At 42.4% G+C, this 27,818-nt stretch overlaps 1 protein-coding gene and 1 non-coding gene across 5 annotated transcripts; one reads left to right on the plus strand and one right to left on the minus strand.

Annotated features, from left to right (window-relative positions):
• Nucleotides 1-103: 103 nt before the first annotated feature.
• On the plus strand, nt 104-27,818 carry Ewsr1 (EWS RNA binding protein 1). 4 transcript variants are annotated; one of them, XM_027387361.2, is made up of 17 exons: nt 115-301; nt 5,199-5,235; nt 5,370-5,421; nt 7,107-7,230; nt 11,449-11,635; nt 13,502-13,669; nt 15,579-15,790; nt 16,753-16,933; nt 19,627-19,664; nt 20,194-20,226; nt 20,610-20,728; nt 24,858-24,987; nt 25,907-26,029; nt 26,406-26,568; nt 26,822-26,919; nt 27,070-27,322; nt 27,434-27,818. In XM_027387361.2, the coding sequence occupies exons 1-17, from the start codon at nt 289-291 to the stop codon at nt 27,471-27,473; spliced, it is 1,971 nt and encodes a 656-aa protein (XP_027243162.1). In that variant the 5' UTR covers nt 115-288; the 3' UTR covers nt 27,474-27,818. The 4 variants fall into 4 exon arrangements, with proteins under 4 accessions (XP_027243165.1, XP_027243164.1, XP_027243162.1 ...); XM_027387362.2 differs by having other exon boundaries at nt 19,630-19,664; XM_027387363.2 differs by lacking the exons at nt 16,753-16,933; nt 19,627-19,664 and having other exon boundaries at nt 114-301.
• Nucleotides 22,531-22,636, minus strand: LOC113832297. The gene has a single exon (XR_003479511.1). It is a non-coding gene; the product is annotated as a U6 spliceosomal RNA (small nuclear RNA).

The following is a 27,818-nucleotide window of genomic DNA, read 5'->3' on the forward strand; positions in this document are numbered from 1 at the left end:
CGTGCAGACGATCCCTCGGGTTTGTTGGTGACGCTCGCTCACTAGCGCGCTGGCCCCTGAGGTGCTTTCTCAGCCCGCGCGTCACGTCCGGCTCTTTAGAGAGGATTGGGTCAACGGTTTCGGGAGCGAAGAACCAGACTATCACGGACTCGAACCTCCTTGCCCACCCCCGCGGCCCGGCCCTATGGTAGCGTCCGAGGTTGCGGGTTTCGCGCCTGCGCAGTGCGGCGCCTAGGGGGAACGCGAGAGGGAGACGGACGTTGAGAGAACGAGGAGGAAGGAGAGAAAATGGCGTCCACGGGTAAGTGGAGTGGGATCGCGGTCGCGCTGGCGACGGCCGGGACACCCAAACTGGGGGGCGCTCGTCTCTGGGGGTGGCAGAGATGACTGAGTGGAATTGCCGAAAAGGGTTGGAGTTCGCGCCGCGACCCGACGAGCTCGGGGGGTCCGCGTTCCCCTCCCCCTCCCCCACCAGGCGGGCTGGTTCTGGAACCTTCCGGCGCCCGCGTTGCGCGCGAGGGCCTCGCGGTAGCTGGGGCGTGCGGGGCTCGCCTTGGCCTCCTTTGTGTGGCGGTTGTCGGTGTGGGTGCTCCGGGGCTCCCGCCACGTGGGCGGGGCCTGCGGCCTCCGAGGCCCAAAGGGGACCGCGACTGGGCCTCGAGCCCATCACCCCGAAGGCGCGTGAGGCGGGGTGTCGGATGGCGGCTCGAAGAGCCGCGGTCGGTTGCCCCCGTAACCTCTCTTACCATTGCTAGCCTGAGGGCAAGTGTTTCTTGTGTAAAGACTCAGATTTGAAAACAAACAAAAAGGCGTCGCGAGTGTGTGCGCCGAGGGGCGCCGGCTTAGGAGTAGGAGCCCCATTATCCTCCAGGCCTGCCTCGGCGCTACCAGGCTGCACCCGGAGTGGGCCTGCTCCACCTTTAAACCTAATGGGTCCCGCAGATCTGCCTTCTTCCCACTCGGAGGCTTCGGTTTTATCATGTGTTAACTCCACCACCTTCCCTATCCAAAAAATGCAGTGGCTTTTCCCGGGGTCCTTTTCTCAGCAAACGGCGCGGGGGATCGGTTGTGTAACAAGGCCGTGTGGATCCGGAGAGCAGAATCTTAACCAGAAATTTCTAGCATTTTTGATCTGGGAGAAACAGAAAGCCTCACCCCGCGCGTTTGCTCATTAAGCTTGCAGGCTTATTTCTTGGCCCTATTGAGGCCAGGGAAAGGAGACCGGTAGCCGACTTTAAAAAGTCGGCGGTGGGAACTCTAGGATGTGACGAATGTTGTCCTTAATGAGCGAGTGAGTGTAGCCGAGCACCAGCAGTTTGGTACGCGATTAGCTGGCACGGTGGCGATTTGTTTGCCTCTGGAGGAATTAGGGATTTGAAATATGGCCTTTGGAGACAGTAGGAGAAATCGAGGGGGGGGGAAGGTTGGGAAAGGTTCCAGCATCACAATTTAGCGACGCCAACGATGTAGTCAGTAAACAGGTAAATGCTGGCTTTTGATAGCAGGCTACCAAAAGTGTCCCTAAAGAGAGACCGAGAAACTACAGCCCAAAACATCCTGATGGGAAATGGCTTCTTTGGTGGGCCTTCTTACCCACTAAAGCCAAACAAGGCAATTGCAGATTTTTGCTTGATAATTGCTGCTTTTTAGTCATCTTTGTTCAAATCCTGTTTGCTGATAACCACCTTGAACCATATTCGAATTAAAAACATGCTCTGCTTTGTCCACAGCCTTGTCCCAGCTGAGGGAATCTTACTTAGGACTTAGTGTCCTTTCCTGGAAAATAGAGTTTAGCTAGACTTTTTCAAAGTTTTCTTGACACCGGGTGGTGTTGGCTGCGGCACACGCCTTTAGTCCCGGCAGAAGCAGCTGGATGGATCTGAGGCCAGCATGGTCTTATAGAGTAAGTTCCAGGACAGCCATGGCTACACAGAGAAACCCTGTCTGAAGGGGGTCGAGGTGGTTTCTTGAGCTTTTCAGTCCTTAAAGCATTTGGACCCAAGAAATGCTTGTTGGCTCCAAGACATTATGTAGCCTAAATCTCCACATCTCTGCAGCTTGGCTAGTGACTTCCCTGAGTCAGGCTCTGCCTTAGGGAATATAGTTCCCTCCATCTGTATCTTGTAGAATAGTGCCTACAGAGTATGTCCAATAAAGCAGAATTATAGTACCCAAATAACTACTATCAGAACAAGAAGTAAACATTACCAGGCATTCTTGAGCCCTCCGCACCCATCATAGCCCCTTTGCCTGCCTCTTTAACTGTATTTTGGGGTATAGTTTTTCAATTGTTAAATTATCAGACCGTTGTTTCAGTGCCGTGTTTGAGACAGTAGGAGATTTGTATACTGTATTAGGTAGATACACATGAGTTAGGGTGGTTGCTTCCCTTAGCCCACCAAATCCTCCGGTTTCACACTGATTTGAGTTGGTTAGCTGTTCTGTATCAGCTTTGCCAATTTTATGTAACTGCTCTTGTATAAGTCTTTTGTAAACATTGAGGTTAATGTCAGTGATTCAAAAATCTCTTTTTTTTTTGGCACAGAAACTTTAACAAAATGAAGGTTTCAGTGTTTGGATTTAGATGCTTTGTTGGTGTATTTTACAAATGCTACATGGAAGGACGTAGTTTTTAAAAATTTTATTTCGTATGAAGAATGTAGCCAGTCATAGTTTAATCCTAGAGCTTGGGAAGCAGAGGCAGATAGAGTTTAAGGCCAGCCTCATCTACATAGTTCCAGCTGGAGCTACATAGTGAGACCCTGTCTCAAAAAGCAAACAAACAAAAGAAGGTGACAAGTAGGCAAGGTAGCACACACCTGTAATCTCGGTAATTAGGTTGTAGAGAGTTGTAGTGGTATGGGGTCTGTAGCTAGCTTGAGGCTAAGTAGTTAGACCTTGTCTCAAAGGAAAAAAAAATTAAGCATTGTTGAAAATGCTTCAGGATTTTGTTGAACGTTTATTTTTTTGTTGTTGTAGATCTCTTTTTGGGCAGTTTACTGATGACATTGATAATTAGGCTCTGAAATTAAGAGTCTAGAAGAAGGAAATAGCCAAATAAGGTGCAAAAAGGTAGACAGTTGACTTTTGGTTTTTGAGACAGGGTTTCAATGTGGCTTTAGAAGCTGTCCTGGAACTAGCTCTTGTAGTCCAGGCTGGTCTCGAACTCACAGAGATCCCTCTGCCTCCTGAGCGCTGGGATTAAAGGCATGTGCACCATCACCACCTGGTGACAGTCAACTTTTTAAGAGATAAATTCAGAAAAGTACTCTTGACCAGGATACTGTGAAGGAGGCTTTGGATTGGGGAAGATCCCCTTCTTGAAGAAAACTGTCAACTGTTGCTTTTGGATTAGGGACTGTCTGCTTTCTGATTGGAAAAAAAAGGACCCTTTGTTCTGGCTTAATGGCACTACTGTCTTTGAACACCAAAGAAGATATGTATTCTTGTAGAGGGGAAACAATTAGGTAGAGTTACTTTTAAAAATAAAAGTTCACTAGGCAGTAGTGGCACACGCCTTTAATCCCAGCATTTGGGAGGCATAGGCAGGTGGATCTGAGTTTGAGGCCAGCCTGAACTACAAAGCTAGCTCCAGGACAGCCAGAACATAGAGAAAGCCTGTATTGAAAAACAAAACAAAACAGAAATTGCTCTGTCTTACAAAAAAAAAAAAAAAAAAGCCCCAAAACTTAGATAACTTTAAGTGGTGCTTTGAAAATTAAGGTATTTTCAGAGCAGTGGTGGCACATGCCTTTAATCTCAACACTCGGGAGGCAGAGGCAGGTGAATCTCAGTGAGTTTGATGCCAGCTTGGTTTACAAAGTGAGTTCCAGCCAGAACTGTTACACAAAGAAACCCTGTCTCGAAAAGACTAGAAAAAAGAAAATTTAGGCATTTATTTTCATTACTTGATACCCAAGTAGACTGGACTTAGTCCCTTTTTGTTTGTTTTTGAGACAGGGTCTTTTTATAGCCCTGGCTGTCCTGGAATGCACTATGTAGACCAAGATGGCCTAAAACTCACAGAAACCCACCTGCCTCTGCTTCCTGAATGCTGGGTTGAAAGACATGTGCTACCTCATAGGGTAATTCCTTTTGATATAGTATAAATTTGATATGGGAAAGAAAATGAGAGTTGAACTTATTTATAGAGAAGAAAATTTGTGGCTTTTTAAAATTGAAAACATTTTTGTTTAAGTTTTAGGAAGTAGAAATAGTAGGCCTAGAATTTTTTCCCCTAGGCCTATTAAAATAGTGCTTTCTCAACTTTGACAGTTTTTGCATTTTGTTAACTTGGTTTCAGTTGTGTGTTCATGCTGCTGGAGTTAGAACCCAGGGTGTCCCCACATGCCAGGTTATAGTCATGAGAATGTACATGTGTTCCAACCACTGATGTACTTCCATCCTTTGCCTTGGCTTCTCTGGGGTTTCTAGCTTTTTGTGTTATGTTACAGCAGGCCCTTTTTAGATTTAATAACTGTCATCGTGGGTTTTGTCATTCTATTTCATTGTTACTGTTAAAGGGAATTGTGGTTGTTCTTGCTAAAGTGAAAAAGACTGATAGTAGCTCACTCCTGTAATCTCCGCACTGGGAAGGCCGAGGCAGATGGATCTCTTTTAAGTTTGAGGTTATCTAGAGAGACCCTGTCTCAAAAACAAAACAAAACAAAACAAAAAGCTGGCCATGGTGGAGTGTGACTTCAGTGGGAGGGGACAGCAGAGACAAATGAATCCCTGCCACCATGCAGAGCAGAGTGAGTTCCAGGATCACTAGAACAACATATACAGAGAAACCCTGTCTGGAAAAGTGGGGGTTGGGAGGGCATTCTTATGCTTTTGCATAGTTTGTTTTTTATATGACTATAAAGTTGATGCTGTTTTGTGGTCTTGGTTTCTGTTAGCCTTAAGATAATGATCATGTGTTTGAATTGATAGCTGGTGGTTGAGATGGGTTTATGGTCGTGGAAATATGCAGGATATGAGAGGTGTCCCTGCCAACTCAACTGATCTACACCTCATTACCTAGCACCATATTCAAATTTCATGCATTTAAGTGGCTTAACTTGGTTTGGTGTTGAGAGATGAGATGAGCACAACAATTTGAAGAATTATTCTTGCTGCCTGAATTCTATCTCTGTCCTTTCCCCCTTCCTTGTTTGTGATAATAATTGGGTTTTTTGTTTGTTTGTTTCTTCTAGATTACAGTACCTACAGCCAAGCTGCAGCCCAGCAGGGGTAAGTTAGCCTTCTGCAATAATGCTTGTCCATCAGTAATGTTTTAGATTATGAGAAATTTTGTTATTGTAAAGGATATAGTAGCACAATTGGAATGTTCTATATTCAATTCTCGTGTTTAATTCTTTTTGCAGCTACAGTGCTTACACCGCCCAGCCAACTCAAGGATATGCGCAGACCACCCAGGTAATCCCAAAGACAAGGATGTGTGGTTGTGTTTTCAGTGAAAATGCTTTAGTTTAGCCAGGCTGTGGTGGCACATGCTTTTAATCCTAGCACTTGAGAGGCCCAGGCAGGTGGATCTCTGTGAGTTCGAGGCCAGCCTTTTCTACAAAATGAGTTCCAGGACAGCCAACAAACACAGAGAAACCCTGTCTTAGAAAAGAAAAGGAAAAAAATTATATACAAGTTTCTAGTAGTGGTGTTGTCTAATGTTTGAAAAAAAAACTTGGCAATTTTAGTCTTTTTACAATGAGGGTTTGTTGTAGATGAAACCATTTTAAAACTGAAAAACTTTTTTTCTTAACTTCCTAGGCTCAAAGTATCTCGTTGTAGTCTTGGCCTTTCTACATATTTTATTATGCTTAAATTAATGTAGTCATCATTGCAATTCTTCAAAGGAAGATTACATTAGGACCTTTTACTGATGAGAAAATTATACTGTATAGCTATTATGTAACCTGCTAGTGGTTGCACATTGACAAGTTGAGTCAGCTACTTTTTCCTCAGCCTAAAAACATAGGCCAGGAGCAAGAGAGATAACTCCTTGGGAAACAGTGCTTGCCACCTAGCTGGACAACCTGTTTTCCCCAAGTCCCACTTACAAGGGAGAGAACCAACTCTTAATTTGTTCTCTGACCACCACGTATACACCATGCATGGTGTGTACATATGCACCCTTTCACCAGTCAAGTGATTAAATGCTTAAAAGTCTGGAACTGGGATTCAGTGGTAAATTTCAGAAATATCAAGAAATAATTACCTCAGCTGGGCATGGTAACACTAGCCTTTAATCCTAACATGGAGAGGCAGAGGCAAGTGAATCTGACTTTGAGGCCAGCCTGGTTTACATAGCAAGTTCCAGGTCAGAACTACATAGTAAGCGCCCCCCCCCCTTTTTTTTTTTTAAGACCTCTAACTCTGAAATGATTGTGCCAAGTTGATATTAACTGCCAAGAAACATTTGGAAGCCATGTTTCGCATTTAATTGGTCTTTCAAATAAGTCTACAATATGAACATGTAAATATCTGAAAGAACAACTCATCCCTTATCTGATTTTAAGTATTATTAATGTCCAAGTTTTAAAAAGGTAATCTTGATATACTATCATAAGAACATGAACTGTTCTGGTTCACTTTTTGAAATAGAGTTATAGCATATATGTTTGTATCATGTTGAAAATCTGGTTCTCAAATCTGGCAAGATGCTGTCTGAATTTTCACTATCTTTCTCGGTGTTCATTTTGTTCTGTCAGTTACATGCCTGTGCCCATATTGTTCTTGAGAGCATTTTGCTAAGCTTGGTTAACAAAGACTTTGCCTAGTTTTGGGGGTAGGGGGGTTTTGAGACAGGGTTTCTGTGTAGCTTTGGAGCCTATCCTGGCACTTGCTCTGGAGACCAGGCTGGCCTCGAACTCACAGAGATCCACCTGCCTCTGCCTCTTGAGTTCTTGGATTAAAGGTGTGTGCCACCAACGCCTGGCTGACATTCATAATTTTTAAAGATTGTTTTATTTTTATAATTTCTTTCTAAACCATAAGCCAGTATTTTCTGCTCAGTTCTCCAGTTTATGAATTAATAAATCAGTTTGTTATTTTGCTAAAATACAGTATTCTCTTATGAAGCTACTGCATGCGTTTCTTTGGAGCAGGCATATGGGCAACAAAGCTATGGAACCTATGGACAGCCTACTGATGTCAGCTATACCCAGGCTCAAACCACTGCCACCTATGGGCAGACAGCATATGCAACTTCTTATGGACAGCCTCCCACTGGTAAGGCCAACCTTCAAGAGACTTGGTGATAGCTCTCTTAGGTGTATATTCTGGTTTGTATAATGATATCTGGGGATCTTTTATTTTAGTAAGTATTTTTCCCTTGTTCTTAAATTCTCCTTTAGGGGGCTATCCGGTAGATTGTGGGTGGAATAAGTTCTGAAAGAAATAACTTTTATACACTGTGTATAATATACAACAGTATTGGATGAATATAAACGATTGTGCTGATGCTAAGAATGAGCCTTCTTAAACTGAGCTGTTTAAAATTTTAAATGGTTTTGGGGTGTGGTGGTGCACGCCTTTAATCCCAGCACTTGGGAGGCAGAGGCAAATGGATCTCTGTGAGTTCTAGGCCAGCCTGGTCTACAGAGTTCCAGGACAGCCTCCAAAGCTACAGAGAAACCCTGTCTCGAAAAAAAAAGAAAGAAAGAAAGAAATGGTTTTCACATCTGTTTGCTTCATCTGATAGTGTACCCTCTACTTTTTGTTTTGTGCTTTCCACAGTAGAAGGGACCAGTACAGGTTTGACTATCCTGCTCATTCTTGCATGGGAAATGCTTTCCATCTTGTCTAACCCTGTAATGTTAACCCTTAGGTGTTTTCATTTGTTTAAACCTCAGACTTTCTAACATCACACACAAAGGTGTTAATGTGAAAAGCTGCTTCAGGTGCAATTTGCAGATCCATGGGGGAAGGTTTTACTATTGAACTTGACATTTGTCAAGCCTTTGTTAGCATTATTTGCCTTCCCAGGGGTATCACTCCAACTGATTTTTCCTGCTCCCTGAAGGCTAGATTGCATGATTAGATTTATTTAAAGGAACAGACTGCCATCCTGCATGTGTATGTTTGTCTGTTGTATAGTACAGGCACATTTTATTTCTGTTTAAGTGTTACAAATTATTTTAATCCATTTTCTGTTTTAAGTGTTAATGAGTTTTTTAAGACATAGTGTGTTTTAAGCATAAAATAGCATTCCAGGACACTAAAAAGGAAAGCTGGTCTAAGAATGCATTATATAGAATATGTGAAAATTGGCCTTTTTTTTTTTTTTTTTTTTTTTTTTTTTTTTTTTTTTTTTTGCTGTAGGGGTGCTGTGTGATATAAGTGTTGGAAATGTAAAACTTTTGTCTTCCAACTATCTGAACTCCGAACAATATTAGTTACAGGAAAAAAATAGTATTTATTTCTTTGTCATGTATTTCATGGGAAGAATTTGCTAACCTATCTTAACTTAGTCTTTGGATGGAAATGTTTATCTACCCTAGTGCAGGTGTGATGAGAACTGAAACAAACATGGTAATAGGAGTTTGTGTACACTACATGATTCTAATTTGCCTCTCATACCTCATTTACTCCTATCAACTGCTTTTCAGCTTTAGGAACCAAAATTAACCCTTATAGATTAAGTATGAGCCAGTGGGTCAGAAGCTGGATTCAGGCACAGTTTTCTGAACCCCGTGCTGCCTTTACATATTAACGTCAGTGGGTAATTATCAAAGGGAATGCATAGAAATACACTGTTCTCTTCTAGTATTCTAAGTGTAGCTCCTGAAGAAAGGTACTATATATCTGCGTCTCATTATGAGTCAAGCAATTCTTAAGCTGTGATTTCTACTGTTCACTGTAAACAAAATTTCTTTGTACGGTGTTTCTTACCACCTTTTTCCTTGAAGAAAACACATGGATGTGCTGTTAGTCTCTTACCCGTTTTGTTGATTTTTGTTCATTTTGCTTGGACTGCCAGCTCCCAAATGACACTTGGCCTTAGTTTAGGCTTATCCCAACTAGCTTTTAAAACTTAAATTAACCAGATTATATTAATCTACATTCTGCCACATAGCTCGTTATCTCTGCTCAGAACCTAGATCGTACTGAGCTGTTTCTGGCCAGCAAATCCCACCTCTCTTCTTCCCAGAGTTCCTATCTATTCCTGCAAGTCCTACCTATCCTCTCCTGCCTAGTGAGTGGCTGTTGGGCTCCTTATTAAACCAATCAGAAGGTGCCTATGCAGGCAAGGTAAAACAACATTTCATGGTGTACAAAAAATGATTTCACACAGAGGGCTCAATGGTAGAGTGCTTCCCTAGTGTGTATGTGAAGCTCTGGGTTCTATCCCCATCACTACAAAATAAACAACAAAATCCCACTTCAGTGGAACATGCCTTTAATCCCAGCACTTGGGAGGCAGGAGTTCAAGGCCAACTTAGTCTACAAAGTGAATTCCAGGACAGCCAGGGCTACACACAGAAACCCTGTCTCAAAAAACAAAACAAAAAACCATTCATATGAACAACAGGACAACTCAAGTGTTTAGGGCCCTTTTTAGAGTTTCTTTTGAATGTTTGAGAAAAGGACTATGTGCTACAAATAGATTCAAAAAGAAATTTAGCTAGGTGTGGTACCACAGGCCTTTAATCCCAGTACTTGGGAGACAGAGGCAGGCTCCTGTCTGAGTTCAAGGCCAGCCTGGGCTATATAGTGAGACCCTACTTCAAAGAATCAAAAACAAGTCGAAGCTTGTCATGATGGTATGTGTCTGTTATCCCAGAAATCTGGTGGTTGAGGTAGAAAATAAGGGAATGAAATACACAACCCTGGGCAATCTAATGATATTGTCTTAGTAGGTTTTTTTTTGGGGGGGGGGTACTCACTTGGCTAGTCCAAAATGAAACTAAATTAAGTAGTCTTAGTTCAAGACTTGTTTTAAATGATAAAGCTCCTTTTTTTTTTTGGTTTGTGTGTGTGTGGTGTTTTGTTGTTTTTTGTTTTTGAAGCAAGGTTCTCCTGTATAACCCATACATAGCCCAGGTTGTTGTGCTATTTGTGACCCTGGAATGTTGGGATCACGGGTATGCACCCATGATCAGAAATCATTTTTAACTTTAATAAGAATTGGGCTCTTCTTTGGATATGAATCCTGGCATCTGGGCTTAGCTTTTAAAGTACATCATTTATGTGAGCCTGTTGATTATGAGGAAGGCAAAGATCTGGTGCCAGGAAAGGTTGTAATACCTCATGTATGTACTGCTGTCAAAGCAGATTTTAGTGCTTAATCCAGTACCCTTTACCTCCCATTCTGGAACACTTTATTTCCTGTTTTGAGGGAGTTGTCTATTTATTTTTAATTAGTTCAGAAACTAGGGCCAGCAAGATGGATCTATAATTAGAAAAAAAAAAATAACGAAAAACAGCACTGTCTCCTATCCAGTTCATTTACACGGGGGCAGAAAGAAGCTTGTTCTCCTTGGCAACAGTTTTTTATAGAATATTCTGTCTTGAGGTAGGGAATGTAGCTTGGTTGGTAGAGTGCTTGCCTAGCATTCATGGAGTCCTGTATTCCCCAGCACCCCAGGTATGATGTGGTGCCTGTAATCCCAAGGTGGAGACTTGGGGATGGGGGGATCTGAAGAAGGATATCTTTTGCTTCTAAGTAGCAGATCAGCCTAGGTTGAATGAGTCCCTGTGTCAAAACAACAACAAAAGCACACTTCACTTCTTGTAGATTTAGTCTAAAAACATATATAGTTTGAGGTAAAATGTTACTAAAAATGGGCTGGAGAAATGGCTCAGCACCCATGTGGTAGCTCACAACTGTCTGTAGCTCCAGTTCCAGGAGATCTGATACCATCCCACAGACATTCGGACATGCAAGCAAGCAAACCGCATGCATGAATGAATGAGTTATTAAAAACAATACTTAAGATTTTAAAACTTAGGCCGGGCGTTGGTGAGCAGAGGCAGGCGGATTTCTGTGAGTTGGAGGTCAGCCTGGTCTACACTTCAAGTTCTGGGTCAGCCTCCAAAGCAATACAGAGAAAGCCTGCCCACACACACACACAAAAAAAAAAAAAAAAAAAAATTTAAAACTTTAGGGTCAGTGAGATGGCTCAGGAGATAAGGGCACTTGCCTCCAAACCTGATAACCGGAATCCATGTAGTAGGAGAGAGCCAACTCCCCAAACTTGTCCTGTGCTTCCACAAATGTGCTATGGTGAGCTCCCGTGTGCACACACTTAATAAAATAGCACAATGAATATAGTAAAAAACAATTTAAACACTCCTTTATTGTTACTTTTGCTGCAAGGAGAATATAGGGATTCGATTTTGTGGTGCTTTAGAGTGGGCAATTTACAAGTTGTTTTGGTAATAAATAACAAGGTAGCATTCTGGCGAAGAGGACCTGGAATCTGATCCAATTCTCCTTTGTTATAGGTTATACCACTCCAACTGCCCCCCAGGCGTACAGCCAGCCTGTCCAAGGATATGGCACTGGTGCTTATGACACCACCACTGCTACAGTCACCACAACCCAGGCCTCTTATGCAGCTCAGTCCGCATATGGCACCCAGCCTGCCTACCCAGCCTATGGCCAGCAGCCAGCAGCCACTGCACCTACAAGGTAAGGCCACAGTTGCCTATTCCTCTGATGTGTCAGCTTTGGATATGAAAGTGTAACAACTAGCTATGATGACTTAGTTCCCTTTGCTGGCTCTTTACTATTCTCCAGTCTTTACAGTAGCCAGAGTGCTTGAGCACAACAAACAGGTATTCTGGTGACAAAATGGTGCTATTTGAGGGCCGAAAAGTAAGAATGTCAGTTGCCTGGTTTTATTCAGAGCCTACTTTGGGGGAAAGAGAAGACTTTTGCTTTTCTAAACAGGAAAACTGTGTGTGTGTTTTCCCACATTGTTAACTACCAATAGAATAATACTTTTGATACTTGATCTTGGTTTATTGATCCTGTAAATTGGTAAGTGCTTTCTTTTAGGAAATACACAGTTGTTGATAGTACAGGGTGGGTGGGTTACACGTGAGTCAAGAAGTAGTATGTGACCCAATTATCAGTAAGGATAGTTCCTTATGTGGAAAGAATTACTACCTCAATTGAAGCAGTTGACATGATTTCCTCTATATGATGTGATGGTTTGGTAACTAAAAGTCATAGACAAATTCATAACTGGGTACCCAGCTATGTGGTAAATATTAAAAGTCCAATAAAGTTCATACTCCATGGCTGGTGGTAGATAAGTGGTATATATTATTACTTAACAGAAGATTTCAGGTCTTTGCTTTAGACAATGCACTTAGGTGGCTTCTGCATACAGTCTTGAAGGAACACTGAATTCTGATTTGAATGAAGACTTTAGGGAATAAACAGGAGATCAACTTGTACCCTAGACTTTTTATCTGCTGTAGAGGTAAGAAATTAGCTCTGGCAAACACTCGTGAAATTACTTCTAAAATGCACAGTGAGTAATCAGAGCCACTTGTAGTTATATCCAATAGACAGCCTGTACAGTAGTTATATTTAACTGGCTGATTCCTAGAAGGCCCCATTACAGTTGACTCAGGTATTGCAGAATTTATTGGGTGCGCAAAATCCCATGAGATGTTCTTATGCAGTGGTAAAGCCAAGCCACATGGGAGGGGTTGTTGTGTATCAAATGGGTTTTGATAAGTCATCATTTTGTCGTGGTCCCCCTCCCCACTCCACGTCCAAGCTTAGTTTTCTGAGCTGGCCACCTTAAAATATAGCTAGCTGTCTCTTGATCAGCAGTGGTTACTCCTTTCTCACTGGAAAGAGAAAGTTTATGACTACACAACCATCTCCGTGAAGAAACCAGTACTTAATGCATCCTTCCTTTCTGGTCCACTTGCTGAAGGGGGCTTTGCTTGAGATAGCCCTAACTTAACTCTGCTACTGCCTTGGTGCAAACTATTGGGCTCATGAGGAATTGGGGGTCCCTGAGTTATTAGTTAGTCTTAATGTGGGATGGGTGGTGCATACACCCCCCCGTCTTGTGGAGACTGATGTGGCAAGGTTAAGTTAATTTACAGAAGGCCAAATTAGGAAATGTCTTTTCTAGTCTGTTTCTGGTAAAAGTAGCATAAACCCACAGATAATCAAAGTGTCTAATGCTGAGACCTTACAAATTAAAAAGTTTACATTGTTCAAATTTCTTATCTTCAAAAGTTCACTTTTTTTTTTTTAAAGAAAAAAGTGTTTTCTTCCATCCTCCCCTTATTCATTACTTACATTGGCAACGTAACATGATGAAAGTCCCTTAGTAGTTGTTAACAAAGAACAAGTGAAGTACACTGTTCATTGTCTTCCAGCAATTACTGATGGACTGATGCTGGGCTTATTTTCTTTATGTTCAAGATGGGCGTTAATGTTTCCTATTGCTCACAGAACTGTGGGGTTCTTAACTAGGGCTTTGGGGGTTGTTGAAACTAAGTCTTACTATTTTATTTCTCCTTTTAGACCACAGGATGGTAACAAGCCCGCTGAGACTAGTCAACCTCAATCTAGCACGGGGGGTTATAACCAGCCCAGCCTAGGATATGGACAGAGTAACTACAGTTACCCCCAGGTACCTGGGAGCTACCCCATGCAGCCAGTCACCGCGCCTCCATCCTATCCTCCTACCAGGTCAGTCTCTCCTTTGTGGCCAGTGAGTAATATAACAAGACAGGGATTTGGTTTTGGGTTGTTGACCAGCTAGCATTGGCTTCCTTGGGTAAGATTTGTTTTCTGACTCTCCCATAGCTATTCTTGACCATATATATAGTTAATATTCAGATCTCAGTCTTAGATTTCCATAGTAGTGTCATGGAGCTGTCTAAATACTGACCAAAACTTATTTTTGCTCCTGTAATTAGAAGTATAAGAAAAAGGAGTGTTTGACACCATCTTCACAGAACCACAGAAACTGTCTTCTCAAATGCAATCACCATGGGTAAAGTAGGGACAAGACTTTCCTCCCTACCACCCATTGCAGTGCCTGGGGAATCCAGGGTTTTGTTTTGTTCATTACTAGGCAGATCCTCTACCTCTGAACTACTCCAGCTCAAGCTCTGTTGTTCTTCATATTCTGTCTTAAATTAGCCATCATAGTTACAATGTCCAATTTTGGTTTCTTTAAAATAAGGGATACTGCAGATTTTCTCATTTGAAGTAAGTACCAGTTGACAGGGTTGTGTCTTTAAAGGTTAGTTTAATTTGCTAAAATAGTTCCTGATTATCTGTTTAATGGTTTAACACATTGCTTGTAACTAGAAACAAAAGTGGTCAGGGTTGGCCTTGCGTGGGTGGCCCACACCTTTAATCCCAGCACTTGGGAGGCAGAGGCAGGCGGATCTCTGTGAGTTTTAGTCCAGCCTGGTCTACAAGAGCTAGTTCTAGGACAGCCTCCAAAGCTACAGAGAAACCCTGTCTCAAAACCAGTCCCCCCTTCCAAAAAAAAAAAAAAAAAAGTGGACAGGGAACTGTCCTTGGAGAGCAGACCCATACCTGTTGGGTTTTAACATTTGTGGAGAGGTATAACAAATAGTTTAGTTGCACATATTTATGGTTCATTGAAAGTCTTTATTTTGGTTTTTGCTTTTATTTTTTCCTAGACAGCCTTTCTCTGTGTAGCCCTGGCTCTTCTGGAATTTGCTCTGTAGATCAAGCTGGCCTTGAACTCAGAGATCCACCTGCCTCTGCCTTCTGAGTGCTGGGATTAAAGGCATGCACCCCCACCACCCAGCTAAGTTTTATTTTTAATAGTTTATGTAGATACTTAGATTACCTGCTAGATAGTTTCACAGAAACCTAGCATCTTTTATACAGCATTCTAACATTTCCTTGTCTTGTCTTATTCCTAGATTTCTAAGGATGTTTGAAAGTTTGAAACATTAGCAAAGCCATTTTGAGTCTGAAAGAAAAACTGTCATTTGGGGAGTGACATATATGTGCGCACTGTATTACCAATAGCCATGCCTCAGAAAATCAGTCATCACTTAACTTATTAGATGACTGGAGTAGAACACTTGATAGTGTGTGAAGGTCTAGTTTGGACCCTTGGTGCTGCAAAAAGAAAGGAAGACATTCTTGGAAGTAAACACCTCACTTGTCCTTTCAGTGTCATTTTTCACTGTATTAGTTGTCTCTAAGTGCACGTGTACATATTCTGTCCATCTGAATTCCTGGATTTACTTAAACATAGTTGAAAATAAACATTTTAAATGGGAGCTCTAAACTGCAGCTCTGAGTATACATGCGGGTTTTTTTTTTTTTCCTCTCTTCCATTTAAAGCTTTGTTATTATAAATACAAAAATGGTGCCTTGGCCAGATACAGTGATGTATGCCTTTAATCCAGCACTCAGGAAGCTAGGGCAAGAGAGTTGTGTGCAGATGAAAGAACAGCCTGGGCTACAAATAGTGAGACCCCTCTCAATGATAGAAAAAAGAAAGTGGCTGTTACGATACCCATGAATGTCTAGTATTTGGGGGTCTTGGGTGAAATGATGTGCTTTTTTTCCTTCTGAAAACATGTTTGTTTTTTTTCCCTTTCAGCTACTCCTCTTCACAGCCGACTAGTTACGATCAGAGCAGTTACTCTCAGCAGAACACCTATGGACAGCCGAGCAGCTATGGACAGCAGAGTAGCTATGGTCAACAAAGCAGCTATGGACAGCAGCCTCCCACTAGTTACCCCCCTCAGACTGGATCCTACAACCAGGCTCCAAGTCAATATAGTCAACAGAGCAGCAGCTACGGGCAGCAGAGTGAGTTGCTAAGAGAGATAACCAAGTATTAGTGGTTGTGCTTGGAGAGTCTGAAAACGGGGAGGGCTTGTTACCACTGTTTGCTTCCAGGATACAAGTATGAGGCATAACATCCTGGACAACAGTCTGAATGCCCCAGTAGGGGATTCAGTCAATGGGGTGGGTACTCGGCAGTGGATAGGGCTGGCATTCTTTAGGACCTATTGAGGGCTACTGTGGTTTCTGATAGCCAAGTAAAAACTCTGTGCTTTGATTTTGTGTGAATCCATTAAGCAGAGGGAGTAAGTTGTTACAGACAACTGTTTGGGGGTATTTTTAAAACTTTTACAGTTGATGGGGGTAGAACTGATTTTTGTTTTCTGCTGGGGATTGAGCCCAGGGTCTTAGCATAAGTTCTGCCATGAAGCCCCAGTGCTTATATTTACATATAAGTAAATTAGAGAAGTAACTAAAACCCCTGAAGTATATTAGTTTACTATTTAATTTCTGCCTCAATTTTTGCTTTTTGGTTGGTTGGTTTGGTTTGGTTTGGGGGGCAGGGTTTCTCTGTGTAACCCTGGCTGTCCTTTTTTATTTCATCTGTGTGCTTTTTTTTTTTTTGAACTGGAATGACTAAGGCTCCTTGCTATATCTCAGCCCTTAGCATGTCAGAGATTTAGAAAACCTGGGTCTACTTTTGTTTCTGGAAGGTAGGGCAAAGAAACTGCTTTTGGGGACATCCTGGACACACAAACTTATGAATGTATTTTTTCCAGGGCATCTTTTCCCTTTGGAAGTAGTTTATTATAGTCTGGCTATACGAGGCTGTGTTAGCCCTGATGAACCAATTGTTCTTTAAGGCAGCCTTCAGCTTAGTACATACACAGTCGCTTACAGTTGAGAACTTCATGATTCCAAGAGAAAGGATGTCAGGCAGTAGTGTAAATGTGGTCCATGGCTTACAGATGTGACTCTTTCCTCAGGTTCATTCCGACAGGACCACCCCAGTAGCATGGGTGTTTATGGGCAGGAGTCTGGAGGATTTTCCGGACCAGGAGAGAACCGGAGCATGAGTGGCCCTGATAACCGGGGCAGGGGAAGAGGGGGATTTGATCGTGGAGGCATGAGCAGAGGTGGGCGGGGAGGAGGACGCGGTGGAATGGGGTAAGAGCAAACCTTTTCTCCTTTTACCTAATTTTGCTTCATCCATAGGATTTTCAATGGGAAGAAGGGACTGAAAGACATAAGAAATTTATTCCACATTTCCATGGACAATCTGTTGAGGTCAAGCTATCTTCTAAAACATGGAAATGTCATATAAGTGGCAGTTTGCTTTTTTCCCTGCCAGTAGCCTTTGTTGGGTTGGGGTGAGCAAAGAATGGCTTTGAAACTAGAGCTTTCAGTCCCCTTCATGGTGTTCAGAGGTGAGAACCTCTTTGGGTAATAGACTTGGGATGGAACACACACAACCTTCTAACAACCCTAGGTTTTAACTAATGAATTCTGAACGGTTGTCTTAAAATACCTGGTGTATGTACTGCAGAAAAAGGATGCAGCTGTTTCCAGTGTTTGTACCCAGAATTGTTGAACATGATGAAGACTGGCCCCGTAACCCTTAAACCATGGCCTGAGTTGGAGCACAGAACAATCTAATAACTTTTTTACAGAGTAATGTGTATGAGTATAGCATCACTCCCTATTGGAGATTTTAAGTCTAAATTGGTTTGGCCATTGTGATTGATGGTACGATCTGGTTTAGAAAACTGTTTAGATCAGTAACCCTGCTGCCTCTGCCTACCCTTCCCTCCCTCCCTCCCATCCTTCTTCCCTTTCTGGTTTCTAGACTTTGATGAAGGTGAGGTATGATGTTGGTGGTTAACATTATCCAGATTTAGTTACGTGTGTGTTCTGTCCCTATATAAACTAGCAAAAAAGTTATGCAGAATGTTGTAGTGAGTATAAATTTGATTGGGGTGACTGTTCAAAAAGCTAGCAATTCTTTAAAGAAACAAACTTCAAAATGATTAAGTTGATCTACTCACATACTAGCAAATTTCTGTATTACCGAAAGATGGTTAATGTTTTGTTTATTCTGCATAACTTTAATAAAGTCTTCAGTGAAATCTTTATTGGGGAAAAAGTCATTTTATGACATGCAAATTTTATGAATAATTTGACAAAGTAAAAATTGGTCTTCTGATTTGGAGAATGTCATTCCATTATAAAGGTTTCACGTCTTTATGGATGTTTTAAAAATAGACATAGACACTTGAAATTACTATCATCACGTCTCAAATCACCTAGAATTCTTAGTATTTTTCAATTGCAAAAGCAATTTGAGGTCTATTCATCTTAATACTCCACAAGTAATGATTCTACTGACTTTGTTAGACTGCTATTAGAGGGGCCCATCTTTCTGGATGAGAAATCTCTCCTGGAGCCATAGAAGAGACCATGGCCTACCCCATAGGTTTCTAACAGACTGTGAAGCAGTCTGTTGGATCCTGTGGGGACAGGACACGGGGCAGTTCCCCTCCCCCTTTTTTATTGTGGTGTGGTGATGGTTTTCAGTGTCTGCTCCAGGTAAGGCGCTCAATGTTGTTAACATGCCCTTTTTCATTGCCTCAGTATTTTGATATTTTCATTGGCTGTTAAACGTGGAAACTTTTTAACATGCTTTGTCGCATTTATATGCTACAGGTTACAAAGTGAGAGCCTTGTATACACTTCAATACTTAAAAAGTACCCGTACTCAGTACTCAGCCGGCAGCATAATGAAAAGTGGGACTAGACACGGTGTCCATATGGAGAGGAAAAATATACATAGAATATTTTAAACAAAATGTATTCATTGTATAAATGGAATCCTTCTGTAACTTTGGTAACTGCATACTTGTTGTTTGGTAATGAACCAGAGGAGGTATAATACTCTAGAATTGTGTAACATTAAAGTGTAAACTTTGTGTTTAAAGACAGAGAACATTTTATGGTGTGTACTTTTAAAAGAGAAGCAAAGCTGCATGCAACAGCTTGAAATTGTATATTTAGGTATTAAAGGTGCAATACTGGTTAAGAAAATGTCAGGTCTTCCCACTGGGGAGCTACCTTTATTTAGTCCTAGAAAATACTGTCCCCCCCCTCCAAAAAAAAAGCCACAACTCATATTCCCTCTCCCCTCTGTATAGTGTGTATATTATTGCCATAGTCTTCTTAACTGGTATGTCTATAAAGTTGCACCCCCAGTCCGCTGAGCCTTGGTATTTGTTGTAAATTTTCCTTTCACAGTAACTGTTAAATCCATTAGGGCCCTGGACTGTATGGCTTTATGCTGAAGATTGGCTGGATGCGTCCTCTGATGTGTGTTGTAGAGATTTAATGTGCTTGTCTCCTGCTCTACTATATTGTGACTTGTTAGGAAGACTAGGACCTCATTTGGCTCTCCCTGGGGAGAGGTTGAGGGTGCACCTTTATGAACTTGGAAAGGTTCCTCACAGCAATTGTCTCTGCCTTCATATTTCTACACCAAGCTCCCTGGTGTTTCAGCTGATGGGGTGGGTGTTTGGGTCTAGGGGTTTTTTTTTCCTTCCTTAATTTGCCAAGTATTGCACTATTAATACCAGCCCCTGACATGAAAGAAACCAGCCACACTGGTGTGTGTCCAATCAGACAAGCAAGGTTGTATATTAAGGAAATTTGAGCAAGCTGCCCTGAAGAAAGGCATAGTGACAAGATGAGAGAGATGCATTGTTTGGAGATGTGTTTAGCCAGTGCCCTTCTTCCCCACGAGCCCCCGCAAGGCTCAGAGCGGTACTGGCTTTTAAAGGGAAAGGCCTTCATTTCTTCGTTTATCCCCCCAGCAGCGCTGGAGAGCGAGGTGGCTTCAATAAGCCTGGTGGTAAGTTTTTGAGTATTACCATGGATAGTGTTTAAAAAAAATACAGTCAGTTTTTAGAAAACTATAATTTTTACTAGTTTCATAAGTGGTTTAAAAATGATCTATACAAAAGAGACTAATGGGTACTGCCGGCATTGTCTTAGGGGTAATAAGGTTAACCTATGGTTATAAAACAAAGGGTAACTTGAAGTATTGAGCAACTGCTTCTATAATGTGGGGGAGAGTACAGCTTTAATTTGGTTTATGTGGAGGAAAGGTTTTGACTTTAATTTAACACTAATTTGGCACATAAGCATTGAAAGTGTATTTGGTTAATGGTTTAGAAACAAACGAGCAAAGGAAAAAGAAAACCCTAGCAAACTTCACAAACGCTAAAGGGGCACTGCTCCATTTTAGCAGTGCGGGTCATTTTGAATTAATGAGTCCCCCATCAAATGGTGGTGTAGTAGATAGCTGTGTGTGTTTGTAAGATTTGTAGCTTGCAAGGCTTGCACTAATAATGTCTTATATGATCTTTCCTGGTTGGCAGGACCCATGGATGAAGGACCAGATCTTGATCTAGGTAACTTAAAATTCTTGAACTTTACCTTGTTTCATTTTGAGTAAATGCCATAGAAGCAAGAGCTTAGCAGACTGATCCATTCTTTGCAAAGACAGCTTGGGACTTCCTTTACAATTGTTTTAAAGTAACCCAAAAATTTCCAACTTACTATCAGTATGATTAGTAGTTATCTTGTCTTTGTTGTGAATATTGTTTGATAATGTCCAATTGGTTAAGCCCCTACTATTAGCTTATTAGCTCCTGGTGGGACATGACTGAGAGGTTGAAAAAGGAGAATTAGTAGTTTGAAACCAGCCTGTCTCTTAAAAAAAAAAAAAAAGAAGAAGAAGCAGGAGCCACCACTATTAATACAGGGCAGTAATTCTATTTATTTTCTCTGGAAGGCCTTCCTATAGATCCTGATGAAGATTCTGACAACAGTGCAATTTATGTGCAAGGTTTAAATGACAATGTAACTTTGGATGATCTGGCAGACTTCTTTAAGCAGTGTGGGGTTGTCAAGGTGAGTGGATAGCTCAGTGATGGAGCACTTGCCTGGCATACATAATGAATGCACTAGGGTCTTAAGACCACCAAAATAAGTAGCTTCTCCTCCTGTCAGCTGGGTTTCTGTTGTTGTTGTTGAGACAAGGTCCTCTGTATTCCGGGGTGGCCTGATCTCCTACCTCCACCTTCCAAGTTCCAGACTATAACTGTAGCCAGTTTTTGTAGATGAAAATGCTAAGCAGCTGGTGGTTCTATTACTAAGTCTGCTGAGTTTTTGGTTTTTTTACTTAAAAATAAGCTTGTCTTTTCTGTTGAGAAAAAGATAGGTTTTTCTTAATATTCTCTGAATAACTAATAACTTGGAGGCATGTTTTCAAATTATCAGTTAATTGTTCAAATGCTTACATAAACACTAGGAATAAATTATGTACTGTGTAGAGGCATTTAGATGTTTATAGATTTCTTTCCCAATGTAAGAATTGAAGGTTTGCCAGGATGTCTTAAGTTCAAGGCCACCCTGGTGTACAAACCCAGTCTCGGCAAAGTTAAAAAAGAAAAAAAATTAGGGCTTTATGAATTTTGTTTTGTTTAAGACAGTGTCTCACACCAGGCCGTGGTGGCACATTCCTTTAATCCCAGTGCTCAGGAGGCAGAGGCAGGCAGATCTCTGAGTTCGAGACCAGCCTGGTTTACAAGAGCTAGTTCCAGGAACTCAACTACATGCTTCTACCTTCCTAGTGCTGGGATTCGGGTGTGCACCATCACACCTGATTTTTAGGAGTATTCTCTAATTGCTTGACGTATACAAATTAAATTCATCCTTAGACTGAATTTTATTTTCATCTTCAAAAGATATTTTCAGTAATATTTCACATTCCTGTTAAGCAGCCAAATTATGAGAATAATACAGTAGGGGATGGGAATCTCAATCTCTCGGTCACCTTCCTCTGCTTCCTGGGTGCTGAAATTAAAGCCATGAGCCCTCAATGCCCAGCCTGGGTGGCATATCTTTACTCCCAGTTCTCTGGAGGTAGGGGCAGGCAGATTTCTGAGTTCAAGACCATCCTGATCTATGTAGTGAGACCCTGTCTCAGAAACAGCAACAGCAAAAGTATTTACTTATTTTTTTTATATGTATGAGTGTTTTGCCTGTTCATGTACACTGTGCACATGTCTGGTACTCAGAGGTAAGAGGGAGGGGAGGGTATTATATCCCTGGAAATGGAGTTAGACAGTTGTGACCATGTGGGTGCTGGGAATTGAGCTTGGCTGAGAGCAGCCATAAGACAACTCTTGCTCCATATAGATTGAGTGCAAACCTCCTGGAAGTATCTTCCAGCCTGTATCTTGTTCATGTGTGTATTCTTTTGGTCTAGAAGTTCTTTTTCGTTTGATTTGGTTTTTGGTGGTGGTGATGGTGTTTCTTTTTTCCTAATAAAACAGGGTCTCTATGGATGACCTAGAACTGGCTGTGTAGATCAAGCTGGTTATCCTGCTTGTGTCTCTCCAGACAGAGCTAGAATTAAAGGCAAATTGCTACCACACCGACTGGACTAAAATTCTTGGTTCAATTGTTGTTAGCTATCAGATTTGTTACTTGTTGGTTTCTTTTCCTTCTTCCTGTTTACAGGCTTGCTGTGACTTGTTGTTGTTGTTGTTGTTGTTGTTTTTCAAGACAGGGTTTCTCTGTGTAGCTTTGGAGCCTATCCTGGCACTCGCTCTGGAAACCAGGCTGACCTGGAACTCTCAGAGATCTGCCTGCCTCTGCCTCCCAAGTGCTGGGATTAAAGGCATGCGCCACCAACGCCCAGCTTAAAAAAAAATATGGAACACTTGACTAATTTTCGTGTCATCCTTGGGCAGGGGCCATGCTAATGTCTCTGTATCGTTCCAATTTTAGTATATGTGCTGCCGAAGCGAGCACTTGCTGTGACTTTTTTTGAGACAGAGTTTCTCTGTGGCTTTGGAGGCTGTTCTGGAACTCTAGGGTGTCCTTAACTCACAGAGATCTGCCGCCTCTGCCTACCGAGTGCTGGGATTAAAAGCATGCGGCACCAACGCCCAGCTTGTTGTGACATCTTATTGAAAGATTTACCCATGTGTAGCTGTTGACTGATTGGTACAGTTGATTCGTCCTACAACTTTGTTCTGAGTCTCCATAGCTAGGAAGTCAGGTTCTTCTGCTTTTTCTTTCTTTCCAGTTTTTTTAAGATTCATTTGTTTGTGTAAATGTAAGAGGATACAAGCATAATCCACAGAATATCTCTGGAGGTCTGAGGTCAAATTGAGAATCAGGTCTCTCCTCCTGCTATATGGGACCAGGGATTGGTATGCATGGCAGGTATCTGGCCAACCCTCTTTGCACAGCTTATATCCACTCTGCAGTACATGTTTAACTCCATCTGTAACTAAGTTATATGTGTCTTTGAGTGTATATCTCAGTGTCACATGCATGTAGGTGCCCCAACGAGGCCAGAAGAGGGTGTCAGATCTGTCGTGGCTGTAGGCATTTGCAAAGTCTGGCCTCAGTGCTGTAAATTGGACATAGGTCCTTTGCAAGAATAGCAAATGTTCTATAGATTCTTCTCTACCTATTTGTGCTTGCACACACATTCACCGTGTGCTGTTATGATTTTCTGTTGTCCTACCCACTCTGGGCAAAAATGAAACCCCAAATTCCTTTGCTCAATTTACGTTTGAGATGTTATTATGCAGGTGTGATGGCATAAGCTTCTAATCCCAGCACTCAGGAGGCAGAGGCAGGCTGCATGTCCTGAATTGAGGCCAGCCTAGTCTACGAAGCAAGTTCCAGAACAGTCGGGCAGGGCTACAAAGGGAAATCTTTTAGGTGATGGAGGGAGGCTGTTGACCATTTCTTTAGTTTGTTACATTTAGAATGTCTCAGTGTGTATATGGAAGCCAAAGGACAACTTGCAAATAAATGAGTTCTCCTGCATGTTGGAGATCCAGCTCAGGTTGTGGACTTGGCAACATTCACCTTGACCTGCTGAGCCAGCTTGTCAGTCTCTTAGTGTGTTTGAGCAAGGCCTTTTAACCTAGACTAACTTGAAACTTGATCTACTCCCACTCTAGCCCTGAACTGAAAATAATCCTACTTCAACATCCCAAGTGTTAATATGTATGAGCCACCGTGTTCAGCTCTTTTTGTTTTGTTTTTTAATTTATTTATTTGTTTTTATGTGTATGAGTGCTCTATCTGCCTTTATGCCAGAAGAAAGAATCTGATCCCATTACAGATGATTGTGAGCCACCATTTGGTTGCTGGGAATTGGACTCAGTTCCTCTGGAAGAGCAGTCAGTGCTCTTAACCTCTGAGCCATCTCTCCTGCCCTTTGTTTTGTTTTTATTTTTGTTTGTTTGTTTGATTTTCTGTTGAGTTGGTTTTTGGTGGGTTTTTTGTTTGTTTGTTTGTTTGTTTGTTTTGAGGGGGGTTGAGACAGGGTTTCTCTGTGTAGCTTTGGAGCCTATCCTGGCCCTCGCTCCGGAGACCAGGCTGGCCTCGAACTCACAGAGATCCGCCTGCCTCTGCCTCCCCAGTGCTGGGATTCAAGGCGTGCGCCACCAACGCCCCGAGGTTTTTGTTTGTTTGTTTGTTTGTTTGTTTTTAATAAAGATTTGTGGGGCTGGAAAGATTGCTTAGAAGTACCCAGGTTCAGCTCCCAAGGCTCACAACCTTCTGTAACTGCAGTTCCAGGGGATCTGATGCCCTCTTCTGGCTTCTGTGGTACTGCACACATGAGGTGCACATACATACACGCAGGCATTCATGACCATAACTCCTTTTTAAATAGCATTTTCTTGTTCGTACGACTGTTTTGCTGTATTCTTTCCTGTGCCTTTTTTTTTTATGGTATTATACTTGGGCAGTGGTGGTGCACACCTTTAATTCAGGTATCTGAGGTAGACTTTATGTCTGCCTGTTGACTTTTTTCAGACAGGTCTCGCTGTGTTGGCCTTGGCTGGCCTAGAAATAGATCTGTCTTTGTCTCCTAAGCACTGGAATTAAAGGTGTGGAACATCACACTCTATGTGGCTGCCTTTTGACAACAGGGGGTACTTAGGAATTACTGTGAACTTCTTCAAGTTCAAATGTTATAGTCACATCCTAATTATTTTAACTGTAGATGAACAAGAGAACTGGGCAACCCATGATCCACATCTATCTGGATAAGGAGACAGGAAAGCCTAAAGGTGATGCAACAGTGTCCTATGAAGATCCACCAACTGCCAAGGCTGCTGTGGAATGGTTTGATGGTAGGATGTCCTCCCTGTCACTCTGAATTTTGCTCATGCAGGAACATTTAAGAAATTAGAACAGTTTGTGTGTCCCCTCTGAGAAAGTATGTGTTATATTGGATACTGTTAAAACACCATTCTTTGGGGCCACTGGGCGTTGGTGCTGCACGCCTCTAATCCCAGCACTCAGGAGGCAGAGGCAGGCGGATTTCTGTAAGTTTGAGGCCAGCCTGGTCTCCAGGGTGAGTGCCAGGATAGGCTCCAAAGCTACACAGAGAAACCCTGTCTTCAAAAAACAACATTCTCTGGAATGTAGAAACCGAAGGAATGTACTTAACCTTTTTCTGGACCACAATAGGGGAGGAGGAAGGAATTTGAGAGCTGAAACAATAAGATGATCCACTCCAGAAGGAAGTTACTCACTGTGTTCCCCTTCTACTGTTAAAGGACACAGACACTGGCCCTGGGTCAGGATATCCTGTTATGTGTGTTTTATTGCAAAGCTACCTTGTTCACGCTGCAAATACTCACCTAACGTGTATAGTCCCTGGGTTCAGTTTCTTAACATCATGAAAGAGAGAAGGACACAGAAAGGAAGATGTCTTTGCCAGTGTACATTTGAGTGTTTCCAAGACCCACATATGTAGCTATTGATGGCTTTGAGCTTCCTGATCTATTTCCTACATCTACTTCCAAATGTTGAGATTATAGGCATTGGCTAGCTGGCTACCATGCTCAGTCTTGTACATGTTTAAACAAGCCATACAAACTGTGATACTTCATCTCCAGTCATACCAGGAAAGAGCCTAGAGATTGTGAGGTTTTAATGCTTTGGTGGGTAGACAAGTTCAGTAAGATGGAATCTGTTGAAAAGTAGCTCCTTGGAGAGGGAAGAGTTAAAATGTAAGGATCACTGATGTTCTGTTACCTTTTCTAGGAAAAGATTTTCAAGGAAGCAAACTTAAAGTTTCTCTTGCCCGAAAGAAGCCTCCAATGAACAGCATGCGGGGTGGCATGCCACCTCGAGAGGGCAGAGGGATGCCACCACCACTTCGTGGAGGTATATACATTGGGCACTTTCTTTTAGCTACTTTTGTGTTACTTTAAACAGTTTTGGTTTGGGTTTTTTTGTTTTTTGTTTTTCAGTGATTTTTGCCCTTGAGAAACTTAGTAGAACAGTAAAATAAGAAAAGGGTGTGTAAAATTGATACTAGACCATTGAGCCAGCATTGTATGTTTGTACAATATGGGTTAATTGGTAGAGCTCCAGGGAACCTCTGACTGGCTGTCAGTTTCATTATATGAAAATGCCATAGTTGGAAGCTACATGAAATTGCACAGAAAGAATAGCATTCATGGACAGCACTCTGGGCCTGTGGAAGAGTTTCCTGTAGCAAATTTGCTATGAAGAGGTGATTGACTGTTTATTGTTGCAGGTCCTGGTGGCCCAGGTGGTCCTGGAGGACCCATGGGACGCATGGGAGGCCGTGGAGGAGACAGAGGAGGCTTCCCCCCACGGGGACCCCGAGGCTCCCGAGGGAACCCCTCTGGAGGAGGAAATGTCCAGCACCGAGCTGGAGACTGGCAGTGTCCCAATCCGTATGTACTTCTCCCTGCAGATTGATAGCCTGCTAGTGGTGTCACCCTATTCCCACTCTGGGACAGGACTGTTATGGGTAGAGGTTTGGTTGAGTACTCAGGTTGCTTCTGGGAGTGCTTTGCTGCCTGAGACTTACTTCAGACCCTAGTGTTTTGTGCCTGGACTCCCATGATTGTGCATAGAATATGGTGTGAATCTTTCTACCCCCCTTAGTTCTATTGGTGATTTCTGTTGTGATGCAACTTTATGCAGGGGCTGTGGAAACCAGAACTTCGCCTGGAGAACAGAATGCAACCAGTGTAAGGCCCCTAAGCCTGAGGGCTTCCTCCCGCCACCCTTCCCACCTCCGGGTAGGTATAGGTTTCTTGGAGCGTCTCAGCTTCCTGGTGATTGAGTAGTGTCTGCTCTAGGAGAAGGATTAGCAGATCCACCACAGTGTGTCCTCAGAGCCTCAGCCTCTACTCCTCTGACTCACCTACCACTCTTCCTTCCTACCTTAGGTGGTGATCGAGGCCGAGGTGGCCCTGGTGGCATGCGGGGAGGAAGAGGTGGGCTTATGGACCGTGGTGGTCCTGGAGGAATGTTCCGAGGTGGCCGAGGTGGAGACAGAGGTGGCTTCCGAGGTGGCCGTGGAATGGACCGAGGTGGCTTTGGTGGAGGAAGACGAGGTGGTCCTGGGGGCCCTCCTGGACCATTGATGGAACAGATGGGAGGAAGAAGAGGCGGACGTGGAGGACCTGGGAAAATGGATAAGTATGTGGTGGGGAGCGCTGCCTCTCCCCAGCCTCTGCTGGAGCACTGGGGGCTCTGGTAGGGCTCTGTGTCCCTTCCTTGTTCTAACCAAAGTGTCTCTTTGACTTGCAGAGGCGAGCACCGTCAGGAACGTAGAGACCGGCCCTACTAGACAGACCCGCAGAGCTGCATTGACGACCAGATTTATTTTTTAAACCAGAAAATGTTTTAAATTTATAATTCCATATTTATAATGTTGGCCACAACATTATGATTATTCCTTGTCTGTACTTTAGTATTTTCACCATTTGTGAAGAAACATTAAAACAAGTTAAATGGTAGTGTGCTGAGTTTTTTTTTTCCTTTTAAAGATGGTTGTTTTAAGACTTAACAATGGGAACCCCTTGTGAGCATGCTCAGTATCATTGTGGAGAACCAAGAGGGCCTCTAATTGTAACAATGTTCATGGTTGTGATTTTTTTTTTTAAATAAAATTCCAAATGTTTATAAACTCTCA

This window comes from Cricetulus griseus, assembly GCF_003668045.3.
Source record: "Cricetulus griseus strain 17A/GY chromosome 1 unlocalized genomic scaffold, alternate assembly CriGri-PICRH-1.0 chr1_1, whole genome shotgun sequence".
Taxonomy (NCBI): domain Eukaryota; kingdom Metazoa; phylum Chordata; class Mammalia; order Rodentia; family Cricetidae; genus Cricetulus; species Cricetulus griseus.